This window comes from Oncorhynchus clarkii, chromosome 20 (genome assembly GCF_045791955.1).
Source record: "Oncorhynchus clarkii lewisi isolate Uvic-CL-2024 chromosome 20, UVic_Ocla_1.0, whole genome shotgun sequence".
Taxonomy (NCBI): domain Eukaryota; kingdom Metazoa; phylum Chordata; class Actinopteri; order Salmoniformes; family Salmonidae; genus Oncorhynchus; species Oncorhynchus clarkii.
The window spans coordinates 86,886,429-86,913,518 of NC_092166.1; the positions used below are offsets into that span (position 1 = coordinate 86,886,429).

At 44.2% G+C, this 27,090-nt stretch overlaps 1 protein-coding gene across 1 annotated transcript; it reads left to right on the forward strand.

Annotated features, from left to right (window-relative positions):
• The first annotated feature begins 1,228 nt into the window (after positions 1–1,228).
• Positions 1,229–26,605, forward strand: LOC139375746 (isthmin-1-like). The gene is made up of 6 exons (XM_071117561.1): positions 1,229–2,392; positions 8,956–9,177; positions 11,333–11,651; positions 19,489–19,632; positions 21,659–21,748; positions 25,423–26,605. Exons 1-6 carry the CDS (start codon positions 2,252–2,254, stop codon positions 25,938–25,940), a joined length of 1,434 nt encoding a protein of 477 aa, XP_070973662.1. The 5' UTR covers positions 1,229–2,251; the 3' UTR covers positions 25,941–26,605.
• The last annotated feature ends 485 nt before the right edge of the window (positions 26,606–27,090 follow it).

The window sequence follows — 27,090 nt, forward strand, 5'->3', positions numbered from 1 at the left end:
TGTAATGATGTTTTTTCCAAGGTCTTAGTCGCGCAATTTTAAATCTAGATAAGCTGTTTGGTGCAGTATTTCTCAAGTGAAAAATTCTGCATGAAAACTAGTCATCTCTTGTTCGATGACAACAAACACTTAATGTTCCCACTCCTACTAACAGTAGTACTATTAACCAATCACCGACGAAGGGGTGTAGACTTCAGCTACAAAAAAATTGACTTACCTCTAGAAAATGTTTTGTGTGCACAAACAGCCGGAAAAAAAACCTGCCAAAGACCAAAACGAACTTCGGAAAATGTTGCCATAATATATGCTGGGAAGCATACGGTAAGCTTTAGCCTACACATAGAACTGAATTAGCTGACCATTTTGAGAAGTCCTCAACTTCAAAACTCTCTATAGCAAAGCTAGCTTAGCTAATATCGCTGTACTCACTAATGGCCTTATTTGTCGTTATTGAATGGCAAAGACACACCCACATCAAACCACACCCCCAAGACAATGGTTGTTTGCATTCAGTCATGGCAGCTAGCATTTCTTAATGAGCATTAATGGAAAAAACAAGGGTAAATCAGGAAGTGCAGTCACCCTTTAAAGTTTCCATTTGTTTTAGGGAACTGTACTATTGGGAACAGAAGGAGATGTCACTGGGTGATCAGTGACCAGGTCCTTTGAAGAGGGCAATAAACAAAGTGCTTAAAAGTATCATGTTAATTTGAAATATATTCATGTTTGAAGTCGATATGTCCAGTTCCTGTAATAACATCGGGCACATGTGCAAATACCTACCCTACAGAGTAGGTGGCCTGTGACTTGATTGTGATGCAGAGCCATGGTGATTTGACTTGCCACTATCCCTCCCGCGTCACAGGGTTTTGACGAGAAGGGGTGAACTAAATGTCAGAAGTGATTGTTCGTAGCAGGTTAGAATATATCCAGTACATTGAGAGAATTACGTAACAGGTTGAGATAATTAACGTAACAGGTTAGGAGAATTAATTTAAGGTTAGGAAAATAGTTCGGGTTAGATAAAATACAATATATATACGTTCGACGTCAATTTGACATGACCCGTATCGGGCGCTGAAGGGAGAGAAAGGGGGAGGGGGAGCTGACAGCAAACCAGCAGAGGGGCGTATTAAAAAATCACTGGCAGCGCGCTGCGACAGAAAACAGCCTGTATAGCATGCCCATAGGAGTGTGGATTGACTGCGGTTTGGTTTACACCATTTGGACACGGTGAGGAACGGGACGCACTTGGAGCTTGGATTGGATAGCTGCTGGTTTTATGCTGCGCAGAACTCAGCCCAGAATTACCACCACCACGCCTATATTCGCCACTAATGGACGGATAATGTTCGTGGTTGAAAAGGACAACTATTCAAACTAGAAATTATTATTTTGGGGGGGATCCACTTCTTGGCGATTGGATGGTGTGCGAAAGGTAGCCACACCAGCAAGTTCACTCTACGCAAATTCAAAATGACACTTTTTGGATAGAGGATAGCCTATGTAATGCATAAGGGATCATTTGTGTCCAAAGCATCAAAACCAAGGAGTGCTGCATACCACAGATGAGAGAGAAGGGGAACGAGGTTTGATTCTGAAGCTGAGCCAAAGTATTCGTGTAAACAGTGGAGAATGCAGTGGGGGGAAACACGGGCCTGGAACTGGGCTGCACGTTTCTTGATCGTGGAGAGGACTGCACCTGGAGTGCAACAAGCAATAGCCTACATTTCTATAACATGCTAAATTTTGCGCAAGAAAATTGTCCCGCTGTTATTTAAATACTTTTCTCATGGGTAGTGTTATTCAGTCGCCCTGGCAGCATTTGGATAATTAACTTTGGAGATCCATGCCAACATAGAAGCAGCATAGTTCAAGGGGATACCACAGGAAACCTTGCTGAATGGACCTTTAACTTTGGTTTAACGTTATCCTTTTTACACAGCGAATCCGGACTCAATTTTTGGCACATTTGAAGAACGCTCTCCACCGAGGCTGGTCTGATGTAATTCAAAGTAAACTAAATCAACCTAACCTGATCCCAAACACAAACTTTAGACAGATTTTATTTTATTACGTCCTACCCCCCTTTCCCATTAAAAGTGTACTTCTGAACCTCGAAGTGGCTCCGAAGTGGTGTTGTGACTCCTCGCCCGCAGCGGATCCGGAGCTTGGAGTGTCTGGAGCGGGAGGAGTTGGCGGCGGACCCCCTGTCACACCGCAGGGACCCAAGACGGGTCGGGTGAAAAAGATGGTTCGATTGGCGGCAGAACTGTTGTTGCTTTTAGGACTTCTACTTCTTACCTTACATATTACGGTGTTAAGGAGCAGCCCGCTGAATCAAGGGAATTTAACTTTGAGCCAGGATCAGCAGTATACAGTGATTGCAGAGGTGAGTGCTATTGAATTATTATATTCTGTCGGAACCTGCAGTGCAGTATACATTGCAGGGACTCTTTAGGCTATTGAGTTTGGGGTTAGGACTCAATATCAAAATGGGGAATAAGCCTGTAACTTGTATTCTATGGGATCCACAGTCCTTTCCAGAAAGGCTTCTGTTACACATTGGGTCTGAAATGGGAAGTGCAAAGGGTCTATTTAAATGACCACAGAGTTGGATAACAGACATGATATATTATGGATGAACACATTCCCAGAGGGTCATTGAGGTTTGGGGTTTATGATATACAGCCCCTAAACTCAACTGGCTGATCGGATCCAGACCCAGAACGGTGTCAAAACGGACCACGGGTCCCAAAATAATATCTGTACAGTACCAGTCAAAAGTTTTAGAAAACCTACTCATTCAAGGGTTTTTCTTTATTTTTACTATTTTCTACATTGCAGAATAGTATGTGTTATTTCATAGTGATGTCTTCACTGTCACGTTCTGACCTTAGTTCCTTTTTTATGTCTTTGTGTTAGGTTGGTCAGGGCGTGAGTTGGGGTGGGTAGTCTAGGTTATTTGTTCTATGTTATATTTCTATGTGTTTGGCCTAGTATGGTTCTCAATCAGAGGCAGGTGTCGTTCGTTGTCTCTGAGAATCATACTTAGGCAGCCTGTTTTCCCCATTTTGGTTGTGGGTGTTTAATTTATGTTGTGTCTGTTCACCTGGCAGAACTATTTCGTTTTCTCTTCGTTGTTATTTTGTGTAGTGTTTTTCAATTGAAATATGACGAACACTTGCCATGCTGCATTTTAGTCCTCCTCTCCTTCCACCAACGAGAATCGTTACATTCACTCTTATTCTACAATGTAGAAAATAGGAAAAAATTAAAAAATCACTTGAATGAGTAGGTGTTCTAAAACTTTTGATTGGTACCGTATATCTATATATATTTTTTTAACTTGGTTGGGCTGCATACAGTTTTCTGTCGTCATTCCTCATATGCTGGCCTTCACGCAGCTTGCTAGTTTACAGCTTCGACCTCTGGTATCACAAAAACACACATAAGACAAGGAAGAATGCGCAGAATTGCGGGAAATTATATTTGAAAACGGTTCGATTTTCTCTCTGCCGACGAGGCGTTTGAACAGTTTGGGGTCGCATGGGTTGCGAGGTGGGAGTTTGTTACGACAGTGGTAAATTACATTATCCATCCAGATCTCCTGCCACCTAGGAAATGTGTGGGACCAGACCTTCTCAAATAGCACTTGAGTACCCCTGATATACAGTATAAAGAGACCAGTCTATCAGTCCATTCATAGAGCCTCAGTCCCCTGGGAGAGGCCGGGAGTAGGAGGTGAAATGGTGTACACGCACACACACACACACACACACACACACAATAGTCTCCCCTAGGAGAGGCTGGTAGTAAGAGGTGAAATGGAAGATGGAGAGAGGGGTCACATGGTCATAGTCCACTCACCTTCATCATAGTTGGGGGTTCCATGGGGATTCCATGCCCTAGCTGCAGGCACTACTCTTGTCATCACAGTCACCCTAGCCTCCTACTTGGGGATGGGGAGAGAGGTCAGGTCAGCGCTGGAGGTACCCACCCTTCCCACCACATCCCAATGGTGTGGCCTGTAGCCTGCTCTGATTGGCTTTCTGGTTTCACATGACATTTCTAGTTAATACTTTACTATTTATAGTTGGAGCCCTTCTGTTGGAAAGCTATCTCTCTCCCACACTTTTACACCGCACTGTTGCTGCCTTTACTTTAAAACCACTGTTATACTGCAGCTTTACAGGCAAAATATAACCTCTCTTTTTGTCTCCCCATTTGAACTCAAATCCATCACATTTATTCCCGTTTTGATGACTGGAAATGTGTCTGTTTGTTCAGGCTGACCCTTACCGTAGACATATTTAGGACTCCCCATCATCAGAATCACTTGAACTGATATCCACCAATGGACCTGACCCTGTTCTAGAATTAGAATTATATACATTCTAAAATCAGTCATTCTAGTTCTATGGTTCGAGCTGCACATCTAAAATAGCCACAGTGCACAGGACAGAGGGCAGCTACTTTGATGAATCTCAAATATCAAATATATTTTGATTTGATTAACACTTTTTTTTTTGGTTACTACATAATTCCATATGGTGTGTCCAAACTTTTGACTGGTACTGTATATAAATATCTTTGAAAATACCATATTAGTACAGATGTAGGGTCTTAATTTGATCACTCTTTTATTGATTACAATTTTTCTGCACATGAGGACATGCAATCTTTCCCTCAAGAATTTCCCTGTATTTAGCGCCATCCATCATTCCTTCAATTCTGACCAGTTTCCCAGTCCCTGACGATGAAAAACATCCCCACAGCATGATGCTTCTCTGTGGGATAGTGTTCTCAGGGTGATGAGAGGTGTTGGGTTTACGCCAGACATTTTCCTTGATGGCCAAAAAGCTCAATTTTAGACTCATCTGACCAGAGTACCTTCGTCCATATGTTTGGGGAGTCTCCCACATGCTTTGTGGCGAACATCAAATGTGTTTGCTTATTTTTTCTTTAAGCAATAGCTTTTTTTCTGGCCACTCTTCTGTAAAGCCCTGCTCTGTGGAGTGTACCAGATCCACTTCTAGTAGAAACCACCAACTCTAATTAGTGTGGACAGAGCAGGGCTATAGTATTTTAGACAGAAATGAAACCATCAATGAAATAAATCAAATCAAATCAAATTTATTTATATAGCCCTTCGTACATCAGCTAATATCTCAAAGTGCTGTACAGAAACCCAGCCTAAAACCCCAAACAGCAAGCAATGCAGGTGTAGAAGCACGGTGGCTAGGAAAAACTCCCTAGAAAGGCCAAAACCTAGGAAGAAACCTAGAGAGGAACCAGGCTATGTGGGGTGGCCAGTCCTCTTCTGTCTGTGCCGGGTGGAGATTATAACAGAACATGGCCAAGATGTTCAAATGTTCATAAATGACCAGCATGGTCGAATAATAATAAGGCAGAACAGTTGAAACTGGAGCAGCAGCACGGCCAGGTGGACTGGTGACAGCAAGGAGTTATCATGTCAGGTAGTCCTGGGGCATGGTCCTAGGGCTCAGGTCCTCCGAGAGAGAGAAAGAGAGAAGGAGAGAATTAGAGAACGCACACTTAGATTCACACAGGACACCGAATAGGACAGGAGAAGTACTCCAGATATAACAAACTGACCCTAGCCCCCCGACACATAAACTACTGCAGCATAAATACTGGAGGCTGAGACAGGAGGGGTCAGGAGACACTGTGGCCCCATCCGAGAACACCCCCGGACAGGGCCAAACAGGAAGGATATAACCCCACCCACTTTGCCAAAGCACAGCCCCCACACCACTAAAGGGATATCTTCAACCACCAACTTACCATCCTGAGACAAGGCTGAGTATAGCCCACAAAGACCTCCGCCACGGCACAACCCAAGGGGGGGGGGGGGGGGGCAACCCAGACAGGATGACCACATCAGTGACTCAACCCACTCAGGTGACGCACCCCCTCCAGGGACGGCATGAGAGAGCCCCAGTAAGCCAGTGACTCAGCCCCTGTAATAGGGTTAGAGGCAGAGAATCCCAGTGGAAAGAGGGGAACCGGCCAGGCAGAGACAGCAAGGGCGGTTCGTTGCTCCAGAGCCTTTCCGTTCACCCTCCCACTCCTGGGCCAGACTACACTCAATCATATGACCCACTGAAGAGATGAGTCTTCAGTAGAGACTTAAAGGTTGAGACCGAGTTTGCGTCTCTGACATGGGTAGGCAGACCGTTCCATAAAAATGGAGCTCTATAGGAGAAAGCCCTGCCTCCAGCTGTTTGCTTAGAAATTCTAGGGACAATTAGGAAGCCTGCGTCTTGTGACCGTAGCGTACGTGTAGGTATGTACGGCAGGACCAAATCAGAGAGATAGGTAGGAGCAAGCCCATGTAATGCTTTGTAGGTTAGCAGTAAAACCTTGAAATCAGCCCTTGCTTTACAGGAAGCCAGTGTAGAGAGGCTAGCACTGGAGTAATATGATCAAATTTTTTGGTTCTAGTCAGGATTCTAGCAGCCGTATGTAGCACTAACTGAAGTTTATTTAGTGCTTTATCCGGGTAGCCGGAAAGTAGAGCATTGCAGTAGTCTAACCTAGAAGTGACAAAAGCATGGATTAATTTTTCTGCATCATTTTTGGACAGAAAGTTTCTGATTTTTGCAATGTTACGTAGATGGAAAAAAGCTGTCCTTGAAATGGTCTTGATATGTTCTTCAAAAGAGAGATCAGGGTCCAGAGTAACGCCGAGGTCCTTCACAGTTTTATTTGAGACGACTGTACAACCATTAAATAACTCAGGACAGGACTAGGATAGAGAACCGATTGGGAATAGCCCTGTCACAGGTACTGGCTCTGTGGGCTTTAGCTGATGTCTTGTGAGTAAAGAGGTGGCCTAGCTTGGGGAGGGGGATCAATCTGATGTAGCTAAGTGGTCCTCTATAGTGGGTACAGAGGTAAAGATAGATCTAAAGGGGGAGGCCAGGGCCCGTATCCACAAAGCGCTTCAGAGGATCTGTAAAATATAACCTTATTCATTCTGATCTAAATGTCAGAAATGATCTTAGATCATAACTTCTACTCTGAGACACTTCATACAGGCCCTGGTCTCTGTGGGGGGCCAGGTGTAGAGGTACAGACTGACCCCCATCCATCAAACAGGCACAGAAATTACAGGACAACTGAGAATAAGAGATATGCTTCTCTCTGTTGGTTTAAGGAAGGTTAAACTGATTGTCCTAAATAAATACAGTCAGCTCTAAAAGTATTGGCGACAGTGACATATTTCTTGTTGTTTTGGCTCTGTATTTCAGCACTTTGGATTGGAAATTATATAATGTAATGTACTGTAAGGTTAAATTGCAGACTGTCAGCTTTCATTTGAGGGTATTTCTATCCATATTGGGTGAACCATTTAGAAATTACAGCACTTTTTGTACACAGCTCCCCCATTTTAGGGGACCAAGAGTATTGGGCCAAATTCACTTGTGTATTAAAGTAGTAAAAAGTGTAATATTTGCTCTCATAATCCTAGGACACAATGATTATGTCCTAGCACAGTATGCACAGTCACTTCCCCCCCACCTACATGTACAGATTACCTCTACTAATCTGTACCCCCGCACACCGACTCGGTACCGGTGCCCCCTGTATATAGCCTCCACACCGACTCGGTACCGGTGCCCCCTGTATATAGCCTCCACACTGACTCAGTACCGGTGCCCCCTGTACATAGTCTCCACACTGACTCAGTACCGGTGCCCCCTGTATATAGTCTCCACATTGACTCAGTACCGGTGCCCCCTGTACATAGTCTCCACATTGACTCAGTACCGGTGCCCCCTGTATATAGTCTCCACACTGACTCAGTACCGGTGCCCCCTGTATATAGTCTCCACATTGACTCGGTACCGGTGCCCCCTGTATATAGCCTCCACACTGACTCAGTACCGGTGCCCCCTGTATATAGCCTCCACACCGACTCTGTACTGGTCCCCCTGTATATAGCCTCCACATTGACTCTGTACTGGTCCCCCTGTATATAGCCTCCACACCGACTCTGTACTGGTCCCCCTGTATATAGCCTCCACATTGACTCTGTACTGGTCCCCCTGTATATAGCCTCCACATTGACTCTGTACTGGTCCCCCTGTATATAGCCTCCACACCGACTCTGTACTGGTCCCCCTGTATATAGCCTCCACACCGACTCAGTACCGGTGCCCCCTGTATATAGCCTCCACACTGACTCAGTACCGGTGCCCCCTGTATATAGTCTCCACACTGACTCAGTACCGGTGCCCCCTGTATATAGCCTCCACACCGACTCAGTACCGGTGCCCCCTGTATATAGCCTCCACACTGACTCAGTACCGGTGCCCCCCTGTATATAGCCTCCACATTGACTCTGTACCATAATACCCTGTATATAGCCTCCACACTGACTCTGTACTGTAATACCCTGTATATAGCCTCACTTGTGTTATTGTTATTGTGTTACTTTTATTATTACTTTTTATTTTATCCTACTTGGTAAATATTTTCTTCTTCTTGAACTGCACTGTTGGTTAAGGGCTTGTTAGTAAACATTTCACGGTAAAATCTACACTTGTTGTATTTGGCGCAGTTTGATTTGATTACATTCATTTTAATAGGATTCTTGAAATATTTTATTTTCACTGTGTGTTTCAAATATGATTTTACCTAAAATAAAGACTACATCAAGCTTGTTGGTTGCATTTGCTGTTTCAGATTATTTTTAGCCAAACAGAAATGAATGGTAAATAATGTAATGTGTAATTTTGGAGTCACTCTTATTGTAAATAAGAATATAATATATTTCTAAACACTTCTACATTAATGTGGATGCTACCATGACTACAGATAATCCTGAATGAATCATGAATAATGATGAGTGTGAAAGTTACTGACGCACAAATATCATAATACTCAAATATCTCTTTCTCTCTCTCTTTCTCTCCCCCCATCTAGAATGTCAGAACAGAGAGCAGTTTGTTAGCCCAGCAGGGTCCAGGGAAGCGGAGAGGATCAGAGCCCCAGTCAGCCCAGAGGCCTGCTGTCCTCCCCTGGGCTCCGAGTCAGGCTACCGGAGGCAGCCTGCAGAGAGACAGGCCTGGGGCCTTCCTCCTGGACTTCAGCAACTTCCCTGACCTCTCCAAGGCTGATATAAACAGACAGAACCCCAACATACAGGTAACACTGTCCCTCCTTGTAAACAGACAGGTAACACTGTCCCTCATTGTAAACAGACAGGTAACACTGTCCCTCCTTGTAAACAGACAGGTAACACTGTCCCTCCTTGTAAACAGAGGCAGGAAGAGCAAACAGGAAGAGGCAGGATACCCTGGTGGACATCACTACCCTTTCTCTCAACAATTCAATTAAATTCAAAGAGCTTTATTGGGAAACATATGTTTACATTGATAGTTAATGTACAAAAAGGGAAAATAAATAAACATATAAACTCAGCAAAAAAAGAAACGTCCCTTTTTCAGGACCCTGTCTTTCAAAGATAAATCGTAACAATCCAAATAACTTCACAGATCTTCATTGTAAAGGGTTTAAACACTGTTTCCCATGCTTGTTCAATGAACCATAAACAATTAATGAACATACACCTGTGGAACGGTCGTTAAGACACTAACAGGTAGGCAATTAAGGTCACAGTTACGAAAACTTAGAGACTCTGAAAAACACCAAAAGAAAGATGCCCAGGGCACCCTTCTCATCTGCGTGAGGCATGCTGCAAGGATGCACAAGGACTGCAGATGTGGCCTGGGCAATAAATTGCAACGTCCTCGCAGTGGCCGCTGGCAGACCACCTGTACAGCATCGATACATCCGAACATCACACCTGCGGGACAGGCAACAACAACTGCCTGAGTTACACAATCCCTCCATTTTCTATTTAACTAGGCAAAGAACAAATTCTTATTTTCAATGATGGCCTGCCTGTTCAGGGATAGAATGACAGATTTGTACCTTGTCAGCTCGGGGATTTGAACTTGCAACCTTTCGGTTACTAGTCCAATGCTCTAACCACTAGGCTACCCTGCCGCCCAATCAGTGCTCAGACTGTCGACAATAGGCTGTAAGGCAGGTCCTCACCAGACATCACCGGCAACAATGTTGCACAAACCCATCGTCGCTGGATCAGACAGGACTGGCAAAAAGTGCAAAAATGTCTGTGAGTATAACAAAACTGATATGGTAGGCAAAAACCTGAGAAAAATCCATCCAGGAAGTGTTTGTAGTTTTCCATAGACTGCCTATACAGATTACAATGACTTAGGACTCAAATTGCACTTCCTATGGCTTCCACTAGATGTCAACAGTCTTTAGAAATTGTTTCAGGCTTGTATTCTGAAAATTGAGGGAGTGAAACCACTCTGAATGAGTGGACACTGCAGTGTCCCAGAGGTTTTTCATGTGCGCGACCGAGAGCATGCCTGCCTTGTTTTCCTTTTATATTGACGAAGCTTTTGTCCGGTTGAAATGTTATTGATTATTATGACTAAAAACAACCTAAGGTTTGATTATAAACATCGTTTGACATGTTTCTATGAACTTTACTTTTCGGATTTTTCATCTGCCTGTTGTGACTGCCTTTGAGCCTGTGGATTACTGAACAAAACTGAGATTTTTGGATATAAATAGGGACTTTATTGAACAAAATGAACATTTATTGAGTAATTGGGAGTCTTGTGAGTGCAACCATATGAAGATCATCAAAGATAAGTGATTAATTTGATCGTTATTTCTGACTTTTGTGACTACTACTACTTGGCTGGTAACTATCCGGAGTGGCGGAGATGGGCGCCGCGAGGCGTCCAGTGCGGTAACGCGACCGATCCAACTGTATGTAATGATTTGTCTGCTGGGCGCTGTCCTCAAATAATCGCATGGTATGCTTTCGCTGTAAAGCCTTTTTGAAATCTGACACAGCACCTGGATTAACAAGAAGTTCATCTTTAAACCGATGTATAACTCTTGTATGTTTTATGAATTTGTAATGTGAGTATATTTGTTTTTGAATTTGGCGCTCTGCAATTTCACTGGATGTTGGTCAGGTGTGACGCTACCATCCCACGTACCCTAGTGAGGATAACAGGCTGGATGGTAAAACATGAGAAGTAAACAATGCATCAAATTCTTGACAATGTACAATTGTATCAAGACTGATTTCACGTCTAAATCAAGTCGCAGCATGCAATAAAAGTAATTTTTAATGTTAGATCTGAGAGAATGTTGTTGCCCTCCCAACAGACATACAGATACATTCCAGACAGACACACTTACCTTGGACCCTGCTCCTCCCTCTCCTTCCCCTCCTCTCCCTCCCCTCCAGGTGACCATAGAGGTGGTGGACGATCTAGACGGGGCGGAGCATGAGAAAGGCCTGAAGAAGGAGAACAAACCAGGTTTGGCCGCTCCCAACTGGAGAAACTGGTGGCAAACCACCTCCTCTTCATCCTCCTCCTCTTCTTCTTCAGTCTTGACCCCACGTCAACCCAAGGAGCAGGCTAGGGAGCAGCAGCCCACCTACAGAGGAGGAGTAGCAAGTGGCAGTAACACAGAGGATAGTAACTTCCTAAAACCACTAGGGGGCTGGGAGAGGAGAGGAGGCGCAGGAGGAGGACGTGCCAGCAAGGTTCAGGCTGAATATGGTGAGTGTAGTGTGAGGGGGACTGACGGCAAGAGTACGTGTGTGTGTTTGTTAAGGGCTGTGTGTATGTGTATAAATGTGCATGTGTATTCTAAGTGTGCAAGCGTGTTTGACACAGAAAGCAGGTGTATGATTGAAACCTTAAATCAAATGTATTTACAAAGCCCTTCTTACATCAGCTGATATCTCAAAGTGCTGTACAGAAACCCAGCCTAAAACCCCAAACAGCAAGCAATGCAGATGTAGAGGCACGGTGGCTTGGAAAAACTCCCTTGAAAGGCCAGAACCTAGGAAGAAACCTAGAGAGGAACCAGGCTCTGAGGGATGGCCAGTCCTCTTCTGGCTGTGCCGGGTGGAGATTATAACAGAACATGGCCAAGATGTTCAAACGTTCATAGATGACCAGCAGGGTCAAATGAAAGACTCTTTAGTTTCATCAGATGGATTTGTCCATTGTGCGTGACAGATTAGACGCCTCTCGAACATCAAAGTCCTCCGACAGGAACAGGGCCAAATCAGGATGCTTCCCAAATGGCACCCTATTCCCTATATAGTGCACTACCCAGCTAGCACATAATGTTCTGAGAACCATATGTTTCTTAGAGCGTGGTTTGTCCTATGGTTATTTTGCATACAACCTTAACACAACGTTCTGGAGAATGGTGCAGGATAGTTGTTCCAAAGCCAAGCATTCTCGGCACATTTTATTTTCTTAGCATTTCATTACTTTAACAGAATGTTTCCTGAACGTTTGAACATAGTTAAGTTAATTTCATTTCAATTTTGGTAATGGTCTAGGAACGTTCTCCAACTGGTTTGACATTGGGAATGTTCTTAAATAGTCCAGAGAACGTTAAGAAACAACTTTCTTCTGTGGGAATTTCAGTACTTCAGCGTTTCCTCAGGTTCTATTTAAAGACATTTTCTCAAATTATTACGAGGATGTTAAAAAACACAAGAACACTATAGTACACTAGCATTGAAACATTCAGTCAAAGTTTTTAAGGAACCTAAAATGTCTGTTATCAGAACGTTAATAAAATCTACAAGGTAAGCTTTCAAGGAACCAGAGTAAAATGTTCTCAGAATCTCCCTGCAACCTAAAAATAAAGATTCCCAGAACAGGCTTCTGTTCTCAGAACATTGAATGAACTGTTTCACCGGTCAGGAAACATATGGCTTCATTCCCACAACCAATGTGAAACCAAAATCATACATTCCCACAACTTCCAAGGAACCAATGTACTAGCTGGGTACTTTTCTGGTCAAAAGTAATGCACTACATGGGGGAATAGCAGACCAGTTCATATCATTCTCAATAACTGTCTATATACACCTCTCTCTCTCTCTCTCTCTGTCTCTCTCTCTCCCCCCCCCCCCCCAGCTGGCCTGCTAGATAGATACATTTGATGTAGAATAATTCACCCTCCCCATGGTTCGTACAGTATCCATCCACACTGTATCAGCTTGTCCACCAGCTCAAACATAACACTGTTAAACAGGAATGTGGGTGCTATGGAGAGAGAGGAGAAATGTAATTTTATCCATCTGGGTACGGCTGTCAGGAATGAATGAGCAGGTTCATAAATTGTTACATTCTTATTCAAACCCTAAGCCCATGTTTACTGACTTATCAGGTCACAGGAACTCATGTTACTGACTATTTAGGACTTATCAGGTCACAGGATCTCATGTTATAGGAAAATCTGCCATTTTTAAATAAAAAAAGTTAGAAACAACACCTTAAATATTCACTTACCGTTGATGATCTTCATCAGAAGGCACTCCCAGGAATCCCAGTTCGACAATAAATGAATGATTTGTTCCATAAAGTTCCATCATTTATGTCCAAATAGCCACTTGTTGTTAGCGTGTTCAGCCCAGTAATCCATCTTCATGAGGCACAGGCACATCATCCAGACAGAAACTCGAAAAGTTCCATTAGTCCTTTAGAAACATGTCAAACAATGTATGGAATCAATCTTTAGGATGTTTTTAACATAAAACATCAAGAATGTTCCAACCGTAGTATTCCTTACGAGAGGTAACTCTGTAGGGAGCGCGCGTCATGAGACCAAGGCTCTCTGCCAGACTACTGACTCAGAGGTCTCATGAGCCCCTCCTTTATTGTAGAATCCTCATTCAAGTTTCAGAAGACGGTTGACATCTAGTGGAAGCCGTAGGAGTAGGAAGTGCAACTTTATCCATATCTCAATGTGTATTCGGTAGGCCAAGCTTTGAAAAACTACAAACCTCAGATGTCCTACTTCCTGGTTGGATTTCTCTCAGGTTTTCGCCTGCCATATGAGTTCTGTTATACTCACAGACATCATTCAAACAGTTTTAGAAACTTCAGAGGGTTTTCTATCCAATAGTAATAATATGCATATATTAGCATCTGGGACAGAGTAGGAGGCAGTTCACTCTGAGCACGCTATTCATCCAAAAGTGAAAATGCTGCCCCCTATCACAAAAAGGTTAAACTGCATTGTTGGTTTGGGGTTCGTAAGTAAGCATTTCACTAAGGTCTACCTGTTGTATTTGGCACTTGTGATTAATACAATTTGATTTGATTTGACACATAGAAATTCATTTTCTTAGGGATTAATCATTTATTTTATTGCGGCACAGCGTCAGTGAGATTCAAGCCTATAATCTTCTATTCTCTATTCATGGAATCAGTCCACTGCAACAACCAGGATGGAGCTAGCATGACATGTTCATTTTTGTCTATTCAAACATTTCAAAGGAGACACTACATTTACATTTTAATCATTTAGCAGACACTCTTATCCAGAGCGACTTACAGGAGCAATTAGGGTTAAGTGCCATGCTCAAGGGCACATCGTCAGGGTTTTCACCAAGTCGGCTCAGAGATTCGAACCGCCGACCTTTCAGTTACCGGTCTAACGATCTTAACCCGCTAGGCTACCTGCCACCCAGCACTCATTAAGATCAGGTGTGGCCAAATAGTGGGCGTGGCCAACACACCTGAACACACTTAACAAGATAGAGGATGGAGATGTGTTGACGCTGAGGACAGAATGTATATGTTTTTAAATAACATTCTTAGAATATTAGGTCTTTGAACGTTACTAAAGTTTTCTTGTGTTTTTATAGAACGTTTTCTTAATGTTCTGAGAACATGACTTTAAATAGAACCATGTGGAAACCTGTAGGAAACGTTATGCTGTTCTACTGAAATTCCCTCGTCAGAAACATATGGTTCTCAGAACGTTATGTGTTAGCTGGGTATCCTGCACCTTTCCCAGAACATTGTGGGAAGGTTGTATGAAAAATGACCCCGCTCTCACTAAGCTCTTATAAAATATGGTTCTGTGCTGCTGGTCCTGCTGAGTGGGCTGTTCTGTGTTTCTGTGAGAGCTGTGACTAGTGCGCTTTAAGTGTAATTTGTGTATGGGGGTGTAGTGGCAGGGGGGTAGAGGAAGGGGCTACGCTGCTATCTAGACTTTAATCTGTGAAATTAAGACAATGTGTGGCAGATGTTGGTGAGGTGGTTAGGGGGTGGTGTGTGTGCATGTGTGTGTGTGTGTGTGTGTGTGTGTGCCATAAGTTTAATGTAATAGTTTAGTACTCAGTTCAGCCAGAGGAAATGTTTCCATGTATTTTCATTAAACTTCAATGATCATTGGAATGAAAGGGAATTCCTTGCCATTTCAGCCCCATTTCCAAACAACACATTAACAGTCAGAAAAAAGCAGCCCCGGGACTCATTTGAATGTGACTTGTGCCAAGACGAGTATTTTTTTTACACTTAATTTGAGAGTATTACAGAGAGTTAAGTGCCCAGGACCCACCAACCTCCCAAGGTAGAACTTGGCAACGCAGCACATTAAGTTGTGTTGCGTCAGAAGCTTTCCTGGAAAATCTATTTTCTTGCCAAATACTTCCAGGTATGTTTGTAATTGATAAAACTGAAACTCACTCACTCTGCCCTGGACTATAGTTAGACTACGACCACACTGGGGGATGGAGGAGTGACCAGGTACTAGGAATGGAGTGGGTCTGGACAGAGGAGATGTAATCTTTGTTTTAGTCTGTAAGTTGTTCGTATGTTTGTATTTGGTGTAAAAAAAAAGGTGTATATATGAAAATAAACAGGGCATGGCGACGGGACAATAGTTAAAAGTACTAAGACTACACAGATCGATCAAGATGGCGAAACACAAATATAGGGACAAAGTGGAAGAAGAATTCAGCGGGTCGGTCATGTGGCATGGGCTCCTAATGATCACTGATTACAAAAAGAAAGTTAGCTACATCGCGGTCACCAACACCACCCTACCAGATGAGCTAAACACCTTTTTCTCACACTTCAAGCACAACAACGACTGAGCAGCCGAAGCCCCTTGAGGATAATGAGGGCTACGGACTGACGGTCTCCACAGAGGACGTATGGAAGTCTTTCAAACGTGTTAACCCTCTCTAAAGGTCTGCCGGGCCAGATGGCATCTCTAGCCGTGTCCTCCAGAGCATGTACAGACCAACTGGCTGTTGTGTTCTCTGACATTTTCAATCTCTCTCTAGTGAAGGCCGTTATCCCCACCTGCTTCAAGATGTCCACTATCATCCCAGTGCCCATGAAAGGTAAAGTAACCGAAATGATTACTGACCCGTAGCCCTCACTTCCTTCATCATGAAGTGCTTAGAGAGGCTAATCAAAGACCATATCACCTCCTCCCTCCCTGACACACTCAACCCTCTCCAATTCATCTACTGCCCTGACAGATCCACGAACGAAGCAATCGCCATATTACCGCACACTGCCCTCACCCACCTGGACAAAAGGAATGCATATGTGAGGATGCTTTTCTTTGACTACAGCTCGGCTTTCAATACCATAGTGTCTTCTTAGCACAAAGCACACGGCCCTGGGTCTGAACTCCTCCCTATGCAACTGGGTCCTGGACTTCCTGACAGAATATCCCAAGGTGGGGAAGGTAGGCAAAATTACCTCCAACACTGATTATCAACTCAGGGGCCCCCCAAGGGTGTGTCCTCAGTCCCCTCTTTTACTCCCTGTATACCCACAACTGACTGGCCTCACAGTTCCAACTCCATTATCAAGTTAGCTAAAGACATGACAGTAGTAGTCCTGATCACCAACAACGACTAGACAGCCTACAGGGAGGAGGTAGGCACTCTGACGGACGTGGTGCCAAGTAAACAACCTCTTCCTCAACATCAGCAAAACAAAGGATCTGATTGTGGATGAACCAGGCTGGACACACCCCCATCCTCATCAATGGGGTTGCCACGGAGACGGTCAAAAGTATCAAGTTCCTCATTGGACTCATCTCAGAGGATCTCCCTCGTCCGCCTCCTGCCCTGAATAGCCACCAGCTACTGACTATTAACCTCTAACCTCTAATCTGAACCCGGAATTTTGGACAGAAAATCTCAACGTGGCCGCAGCCTTTTCTTTTTTTCCCTTAGAGCCGTACGTAGACTAAACAGACGGTCACAAACGTATTTTCCGGCAACATTTTTTCCCACTTCATAAATTGACTAGGCTTCTTTTCATTTAAAATAAATATTTCTGCCGAGGCGCACTTTGAATACGCTAGACCTGCCCACGTGTACTTTTCCTCTGCCATCAAAATGTGTGACAAACAGGAAATCAGGCAGACTTTTAATTGCCATCGTTAAAAAGAGGGAGATTTCAGGTTTCCAGTGCTACCACGTTTATTTCTCAACTCCTGCAGTTGCAGGCGTGGCATCATTTTAAACACATCAGCTACAACCAGAGTTTCGAGGTTTAGGCAGAATGACATCTTAAAGGGGCAATGGCGTACTTTGTAATATAAAAAAATATATATATTATATAATTATTTAAAATTACTATTCATAATTAATAAATTATCAAATGAAATATATTGAAAGTTCTAAAATAATACTTATGTGGTATTGTTAAAGATATTGATATAGGCCAACTGATTAAAGTGTCGACAATGGAGTAGTCGACTGCTGATCGTTTAACACCTGCTTCATTCTTCTGGAAGTTAGCAGACTCTTCAAGAAGAAATCTGTAGCTCAGTTGCTAAACAATACATTTTATGAATAAATGACATACTGCCGTTCACGAAGAGATTCGAAAATACTGAAATTCCTTCAGTGATTTAACTGATATTTAAAAAAATGTATATAAAAAAAAATCATAATATAAAGAACAAATTGTGTCAATGCTTTCAGTAAAACTGTACATGTGACTTAAATCTCAAGAGAAGATGGATTTAATGTTAATCTTGATCCTACTTGAGACGCAGACGTCTAGGCACCTGGAAGGCACCTGGAAAGGCAAATGCGCTACGCTAAATGCTAAATGTACTCGTTAAAACTCAAACGTTCATTAAAATACACATGCAGGGTATTGAATTAAAGCTACACTCGTTGTGAATCTAGCCAACAAGTCAGATTTTTAAAATGCTTTTCGGCGAAAGCATGAGAAGCTATTATCTGATAGCATGCAACACCCCAAAATGCCTGAAGGGGACGTAAACAAAATAATTAGCGTAGCCGGCGCTACACAAAAACGCAGAAATAAAATATAAAACATTCATTACCTTTGATGATATTCTTTGTTGGCACTCCTATATGTTCCATAAACATCACAATTGGGTCTTTTTCCCGATTTAAATCCGTCCATGTATGCCCAAAATATCCATTTGTATAGCCTGTCTGGTTCAGGAAAAAAGCTCTCTTCCAACACGCAACGTAATTTTTTAAAATTATATAAGTTGCCTATATTCTTTGACAAAACACTTCAACCTACTTTTGTAACCCAACTTTAGGTATTTGTAAACGTTAATAAGCGATCAAATTGATCACTGGGCGATCTGTATTCAATAGCAGCTACTCAAGAAAACAATGTCCATTTTTCTCTCTTCCAAAATCGATTGTTGTAGGCTGGATGGAATGAAGGGTCTATTGGTCATGACTCAAAGGATTTTTGTCAATGAAAATGACGTTTTTGGCGACATCGTGTGGAAGCTGTAGGAATTGCATCCATGGCCATATTTAATTTGGTGTCCTTTAAACAATACATGCAAGTGGCGCATGGATATTATTTTCAGCTTTCAGTGACCAGTTTTTCTTGCGCTTTTCGATGAAACACACGCTCTGTTATAGACACAGCCGTGATTTAACCAGTTTTAGAAACTTCAGAGTGTTTTCTATCCACACATACTAATCGTATGCATATACTATATTCCTGGCATGAGTAGCAGGACGCTGAAATGTTGCGCTATTTTTAACAGAATGTTCGAAAAAGGAGGGGGATTAATGTTTTCTTACTTAGAAAATAGTCCTGAACATAAAGACCTGGACCATATCCAAAACAACTAACAATACACTGAATTCATACATTTTCAGTCATTTTTTTGGTAAAATCACAGCTAATTTCACCAATCTGGGAGGTAAACTCATTAAAGTATTTAAACATTTAGCTGTGTATTTAGGATGGAATCAAGGCATTAGAATTTATCAGAGGCCACCAAAAGAGAGCTTGTTCGAAAACAATATTCTCTGGTGGGGTCATGCCCTCAGAACCCCTAAGACAGCCCAGAACGCCCTGGCTAGCTACCTTTTCTATTTGGCTGGCTACTCTGTGTACTGCCTTATATTGACAGTGTTTTCTCTGTTTCCCACTTTCACCTTCTCCCTCTCTCTCTCTCTCTCTCTCTCTCTCTCTCTCTCTCTCTCTCTCTCTCTCTCTCTCTCTCTCTCTCTCTCTCTCTCTCTTTCTCTCTCTCTCTCTCTTTCTCTCTTTCTCTCTCTCTCTCTCTCTCTTTTTCTGCCCCCCCCCCCCCCCACTCCAGACTATATAGATGGAGACGGTGGCTGGAGTAACTGGTCTCCATGCAGTGTAACCTGTGGGAACGGGAACCAGAAGAGGATCAGGTCATGTGGTTACGCCTGTAGCGCCACAGAGTCACGCACCTGTGACATGTCACCCTGCCCAGGTGAGGAGGGAGGGTGTGTGTGTGTGGATCCAGGGTTGTAATCATTAGTCCAAACTGTAGAAAACAGTTGTGATGAAAGCAAGAGTTTATATTGGACAAATTCAGGTAGGTCCCTCCACATTTGGTTGTGTTTGGTTCCTAGTGAATCCCTGGTCATCAGTTAAATGTTCTTTTTAAAGCTGTTTTCTACTTGAATCGACATCTGCAGCATTTACAGCCAACGTGATCTTTGTGAACGTCGGGGGAAATTGCCTTTAAAAGTCTATCGCTACTCTTCCTGGGGTTTATTATGGATCCCCATTAGTTCCTGCCAAGGCAGCAGCTACTCTTCCTGGGGTTTATTATGGATCCCCATTAGTTCCTGCCAAGGCAGCAGCTACTCTTCCTGGGGTTTATTATGGATCCCCATTAGTTCCTGCCAAGGCAGCAGCTACTCTTCCTGGGGTTTATTATGGATCCCCATTAGTTCCTGCCAAGGCAGCAGCTACTCTTCCTGGGGTTTATTATGGATCCCCATTAGTTCCTGCCAAGGCAGCAGCTACTCTTCCTGGGGTTTATTATGGATCCCCATTAGTTCCTGCCAAGGCAGCAGCTACTCTTCCTGGGGTTTATTATGGATCCCCATTAGTTCCTGCCCAGGCAGCAGCTACTCTTCCTGGGGTTTATTATGGATCCCCTGGGGTTTATTATGGATCCCCATTAGTTCCTGCCAAGGCAGCAGCTACTCTTCCCGGTTATCCAACAACATTAAGGCAGTTATATACAATTTAAAACATTACAATACTTTTCACAACTCATTGTGTTTCCTGAGGCCACTATTGTATTACCACATACCTTCAAAATCTACAAAATCCATGTGTACGTGTGTTTGTGTCTCTTCACAGTCCCCACTGTTCCATAAGGTGTATTTTTATCTGGTTTTAAAATCTGATTCTACTGCTGCATCAGTTACCTGATGTGGAATAGAGTTCCATGTAGTCATGGCTCTATGTAGTACTGTGGAATAGAGTTCCATGTAGTCATGGCTCTATGTAGTACTGTGGAATAGAGTTCCATGTAGTCATGGCTCTATGTAGTACTGTGGAATAGAGTTCCATGTAGTCATGGCTCTATGTAGTACTGTGGAATAGAGTTCCATGTAGTCATGTCTCTATGTAGTACTGTGGAATAGAGTTCCATGTAGTCATGGCTCTATGTAGTACTGTGGAATAGAGTTCCATGTAGTCATGGCTCTATGTAGTACTGTGGAATAGAGTTCCATGTAGTCATGGCTCTATGTAGTACTGTGGAACAGAGTTCCATGTAGTCATGGCTCTATGTAGTACTGTGGAACAGAGTTCCATGTAGTCATGGCTCTATGTAGTACTGTGGAATAGAGTTCCATGTAGTCATGGCTCTATGTAGTACTGTGGAATAGAGTTCCATGTAGTCATGGCTCTATGTAGTACTGTGGAATAGAGTTCCATGTAGTCATGGCTCTATGTAGTACTGTGGAATAGAGTTCCATGTAGTCATGGCTCTATGTAGTACTGTGGAATAGAGTTCCATGTAGTCATGGCTCTATGTAGTACTGTGGAACAGAGTTCCATGTAGTCATGGCTCTATGTAGTACTGTGCACCTCCCATAGTCTGTTCTGGACTTGTGGACTGTGAAGAGACCTCTGGTGGCATGTCTTGTGGGGTATGCTTGGGTGTCTGAGCTGTGAGCTAGTCGTTTAAAACAGACAGCTCAGTGCATTCAACATGTCAATACTTCACACAAATACAAGTAGTGATGAAATCAATCTCTCTACTTTGGGCCAGGAGAGATTGACATGCATATTATTCATGGCAGCTCTCCTGGTACATTTAAGAGCTCGCCGTGCTGCCCTGTTTGTGGCACCTGACCACACGACTGAACAGTAGTCTAGGTGCGACCTGCCTTTGTTGATAGTGTTGTTAAGAAGGCAGACCGGCGCTTCATTATAGATGTAGAAGTGATAAGCTCGTCTGTTACATCATTCACTGACCATGTCTCTGTGTGCAGGTATTGAAGATGCGTTCAAGACAGCCGCCACTGAGGTCAGTCTACTGGCTGGAACAGATGAGTTCAACGCTACAGAGCTCTTTGGTGTCGGTAAGATTCTTCCCTCTTTACTCTCTTTTTATTTTCATCAGATTCATCCCTCTAGCTATGTGTCAGTTTCTTCAAACGTGATTATATTTAGCATTAGCATCAGGGTTGGGATCCCATGTATATTCAGTCAATTCCATGTCTTTTCAGTCTCAATTTCCATTTACATCCTGACTCTACTAAATTGTAATGGACTTAACTCCAAACCCGGGTCCAGTCTTCTCTGCACAGTCCATTGATTTTTAGTGGGAATTCCTGCTCTAGTCATTGTATTTCTATGGTCCACCCTGCACAGTTCAGCCTTCCTGGGCCTGCTTATCATTCCTCAGACCTTCACTGGGCCTGCTTATCATTCCTCAGACCTTCACTGGGCCTGCTTATCATTCCTCAGACCTTCACTAGGCCACATTTCTTCACTGGGATGGAGGAGGAGAAAGAGGAAGAAAACAGCACACTCTGCTCTGTGATCTGGTCCCAATAGCATGCTCTGTGATCTGGTCCCAATAGCACACTCTGCTCTGTGATCTGGTCCCAATAGCACACTCTGCTCTGTGATCTGGTCCCAATAGCACACTCTGCTCTGTGATCTGGTCCCAATAGCACACTCTGCTCTGTGATCTGGTCCCAATAGCACACTCTGCTCTGTGATCTGGTCCCAATAACATGCTCTGTGATCTGGTCCCAATAACCTGCTCTGTGATCTGGTCCCAATAGCACACTCTGCTCTGTGATCTGGTCGCAATAGCACACTCTGCTCTGTGATCTGGTTCCAATAGCACACTCTGCTCTGTGATCTGGTCCCAATGACACGCTCTGTGATCTGGTTCCAATAGCACACTCTGCTCTGTGATCTGGTCCCAATAGCACACTCTGCTCTGTGATCTGGTCCCAATAGCACACTCTGCTCTGTGATCTGGTCCCAATAGCACACTCTGCTCTGTGATCTGGTCCCAATAGCACACTCTGCTCTGTGATCTGGTCCCAATAGCACACTCTGCTCTGTGATCTGGTCCCAATAGCACACTCTGCTCTGTGATCTGGTCCCAATAGCACACTCTGCTCTGTGATCTGGTTCCAATAGCACACTCTGCTCTGTGATCTGGTTCCAATAGCACACTCTGCTCTGTGATCTGGTTCCAATAGCACACTCTGCTCTGTGATCTGGTCCCAATAGCACACTCTGCTCTGTGATCTGGTCCCAATAGCACACTCTGCTCTGTGATCTGGTCCCAATAGCACACTCTGCTCTGTGATCTGGTCCCAATAGCACACTCTGCTCTGTGATCTGGTCCCAATAGCACACTCTGCTCTGTGATCTGGTCCCAATAGCACACTCTGCTCTGTGATCTGGTTCCAATAGCACACTCTGCTCTGTGATCTGGTCCCAATAGCACACTCTGCTCTGTGATCTGGTCCCAATAGCACACTCTGCTCTGTGATCTGGTCCCAATAGCACACTCTGCTCTGTGATCTGGTCCCAATAGCACACTCTGCTCTGTGATCTGGTTCCAATAGCACACTCTGCTCTGTGATCTGGTCCCAATAGCACACTCTGCTCTGTGATCTGGTCCCAATAGCACACTCTGCTCTGTGATCTGGTCCCAATAGCACACTCTGCTCTGTGATCTGGTCCCAATAGCACACTCTGCTCTGTGATCTGGTCCCAATAGCACACTCTGCTCTGTGATCTGGTCCCAATGACACGCTCTGTGATCTGGTCCCAATAGCACACTCTGCTCTGTGATCTGGTCCCAATAGCACACTCTGCTCTGTGATCTGGTCCCAATAACACGCTCTGTGATCTGGTCCCAATAACCTGCTCTGTGATCTGGTCCCAATAACACACTCTGCTCTGTGATCTGGTCCCAATAGCACACTCTGCTCTGTGATCTGGTCCCAATAACACACTCTGCTCTGTGATCTGGTCCCAATAGCACACTCTGCTCTGTGATCTGGTCCCAATAACACGCTCTGTGATCTGGTCCCAATAACACGCCCTGTGATCTGGTCCCAATAACACACTCTGCTCTGTGATCTGGTCCCAATAGCACACTCTGCTCTGTGATCTGGTCCCAATAACACACTCTGCTCTGTGATCTGGTCCCAATAGCACACTCTGCTCTGTGATCTGGTCCCAATAACACACTCTGCTCTGTGATCTGGTCCCAATAACACACTCTGCTCTGTGATCTGGTCCCAATAGCACACTCTGCTCTGTGATCTGGTCCCAATAACCTGCCCTGTGATCTGGTCCCAATAACCTGCCCTGTGATCTGGTCCCAATAACACACTCTGCTCTGTGATCTGGTCCCAATAACACACTCTGCTCTGTGATCTGGTCCCAATAACACACTCTGCTCTGTGATCTGGTCCCAATAACCTGCCCTGTGATCTGGTCCCAATAACCTGCCCTGTGATCTGGTCCCAATAACACACTCTGCTCTGTGATCTTGTCCCAATAACCTGCTCTGTGATCTGGTCCCAATAACATGCCCTGTGATCTGGTCCCAATAACCTGCTCTGTGATCTGGTCCCAATAACCTGCTCTGTGATCTGGTCCCAATAACCTGCCCTGTGATCTTGTCCCAATAACCTGCTCTGCTCTGTGATCTGGTCCCAATAACATGCCCTGTGATCTGGTCCCAATAACCTGCTCTGCTCTGTGATCTGGTCCCAATAACCTGCCCTGTGATCTGGTCCCAATAACCTGCTCTGCTCTGTGATCTGGTCCCAATAACCTGCTCTGCTCTGTGATCTGGTCCCAATAACCTGCTCTGCTCTGTGATCTGGTCCCAATAACCTGCCCTGTGATCTGGTCCCAATAACCTGCCCTGTGATCTGGTCCCAATAACCTGCTCTGCTCTGTGATCTGGTCCCAATAACCTGCTCTGCTCTGTGATCTGGTCCCAATAACATGCCCTGTGATCTGGTCCCAATAACATGCCCTGCCATCTGGTCCCAATAACCTCAGCCAGGAGAAACAGGCACATCTTTGTTTTGCTACAACCTTAACATGCTGCACATAGCAACCCAGCAATAACGCCTGCAAAATATGTCTACGGGACCAATACGATATTTGGCAATATGCACATTGTTACGTCAAACCAATAAAGCCAGTTTTTAAATTAAATAAAGGGACCGAGCGAGAGAGGAAGAGTGCGAGAGATCCAGACTAACTAACTCTGTCTCTTCTAGACCCAGACAGCTGTAGGGAGAGGTCCAGGCTAACTATGTCTCTTCTAGACCCAGACAGCTGTAGGGAGAGATCCAGGCTAACTAACGCTGTCTCTTCTAGACCCAGACAGCTGTAGGGAGAGGTCCAGGCTAACTATGTCTCTTCTAGACCCAGACAGCTGTAGGGAGAGATCCAGGCTAACTCTGTCTCTGTCTCTAATGTCTTCTAGACACAGACAGCTGTAGGGAGAGGTCCAGGCTAACTATGTCTCTTCTACACCCAGACAGCTGTAGGGAGAGATCCAGGCTAACTTTGTCTCTGTCTCTAATGTCTTCTAGACACAGACAGCTGTAGGGAGAGGTCCAGGCTAACTATGTCTCTTCTAGACCCAGACAGCTGTAGGGAGAGATCCAGGCTAACTCTGTCTCTGTCTCTAATGTCTTCTAGACACAGACAGCTGTAGGGAGAGATCCAGACTAACTCTGTCTCTAATGTCTTCTAGACACAGACAGCTGTGAACGCTGGATGAACTGTAAGTCTGAGTTCCTGAAGAAATACATGACCAAGGTCTCCAACGACCTCCCCAGCTGCCCCTGCTCCTACCCCACCGAGGTGGCCTACAGCACGGCCGACGTCCCCGACCCCGCCACACGCCGGGACTTCCGCTGGAAAGACGCCAGCGGCCCCAAGGAGAAACTAGAGATCTACAAACCCACGGCCCGGTGCTGCATCCGCTCCATGTTAACTCTAGAGTCCACTACTCTGGCCGCACAGCACTGCTGCTACAATGACAACATGAAGCTCATCACCCGGGGTAAAGGAGCAGGAACACCCAACCTCATCAGCAATGAGTTCTCTGCTGACCTCCACTACAAGGTAGACGTCCTGCCCTGGATCATCTGTAAGGGGGACTGGAGTCGCTATAACCAGGTCAGGCCTCCTAACAACGGGCAGAAGTGCCCAGACAACCCCCTGGATGAGAATTACCTCAAACAAGTTGAGGAGGCATGGGAGTTTTAGAACTGGAGAGATGAACATATTAAGGGAAAAAACATATGAAATATTTGTATGAAACTTGTACCTCAATTGCTGCTTCAAACCATCCAAGGCTAGAGTCCAAATGAACAGGACTGTCTGTTGATATCAGCCAGCGTGATAAAGAGACAACATATTGCTCACATGGACACATCATTGTCCTCAACAGAGACTATGGACTCTATTTTAATAAAACCTAACTCAATGGTAAATCTAACCACTGGCACTAGGGCTACAGGTTCGGGGGCGTGTCAGAAATATTTTGGGCTATTTTCATAACCAGAATTATTGTCTCAGTAGCAGGCGGTGGTGCATAAGGCCTGGGTTTTGATAGCAGGCGGTTGTGCATAAGGCCTGGGTTTTGACGGCAGGCGGTGGTGCATAAGGGCTGGGTTTTGATAGCAGGCGGTGATGCATAAGGGCTGGGTTTTGATGAATAAACAAGTTGATGCTACAGAATGTCGAAGGCTTGTTGACCCCTCACTGGCCAATCAGAATGGGCTCCATGGCTAAATGATGTGGTTTCTTCAAGCTGTGTATTTATGGTATTTTATGTATTGTGTTGTCATCAACTCCTATGTTAGTCCGTAATAGTTTGTTAAAGAGCCTACAGAAACAAAATAACAACATGTAGACCTATCCTATATTTACTAAACGTAGTACATTTGTAGTACATGTTTTTGAACAGTAATTGCTACAATATGCAAATATATTGTTAACATAGCATTCACACTGATATACAGAGAATGTATGTGAACCCTTTGAATGACCTGGATTTCTGCATAAATTGGTCATAAATTGGATCTTCATCTAGGTCACAACAAGACAAACACAGTCTGCTTAAACTAATAACACACAAACAATTCTACGTTTTCATGTCTTTATTAATCACACCGTGTAAACATCCACAGTGGAGGGTGGGAAAAACGTATGAGACCCTTTGTATTTCATAACTGGCTGACCCTCCTTCGGCAGCAATAACCTCAACCAAACATTTTCTGTAGTTGCGGATCAGACCAAAACGGTCAGGAGGAATTTTGGACCATTCCTCTTTACTCTTAACAACCTCATTACCATCAGCCAAACACAGTATCATAACACAGTCTCCTTACCATCAGCCAAACACAGTATCATC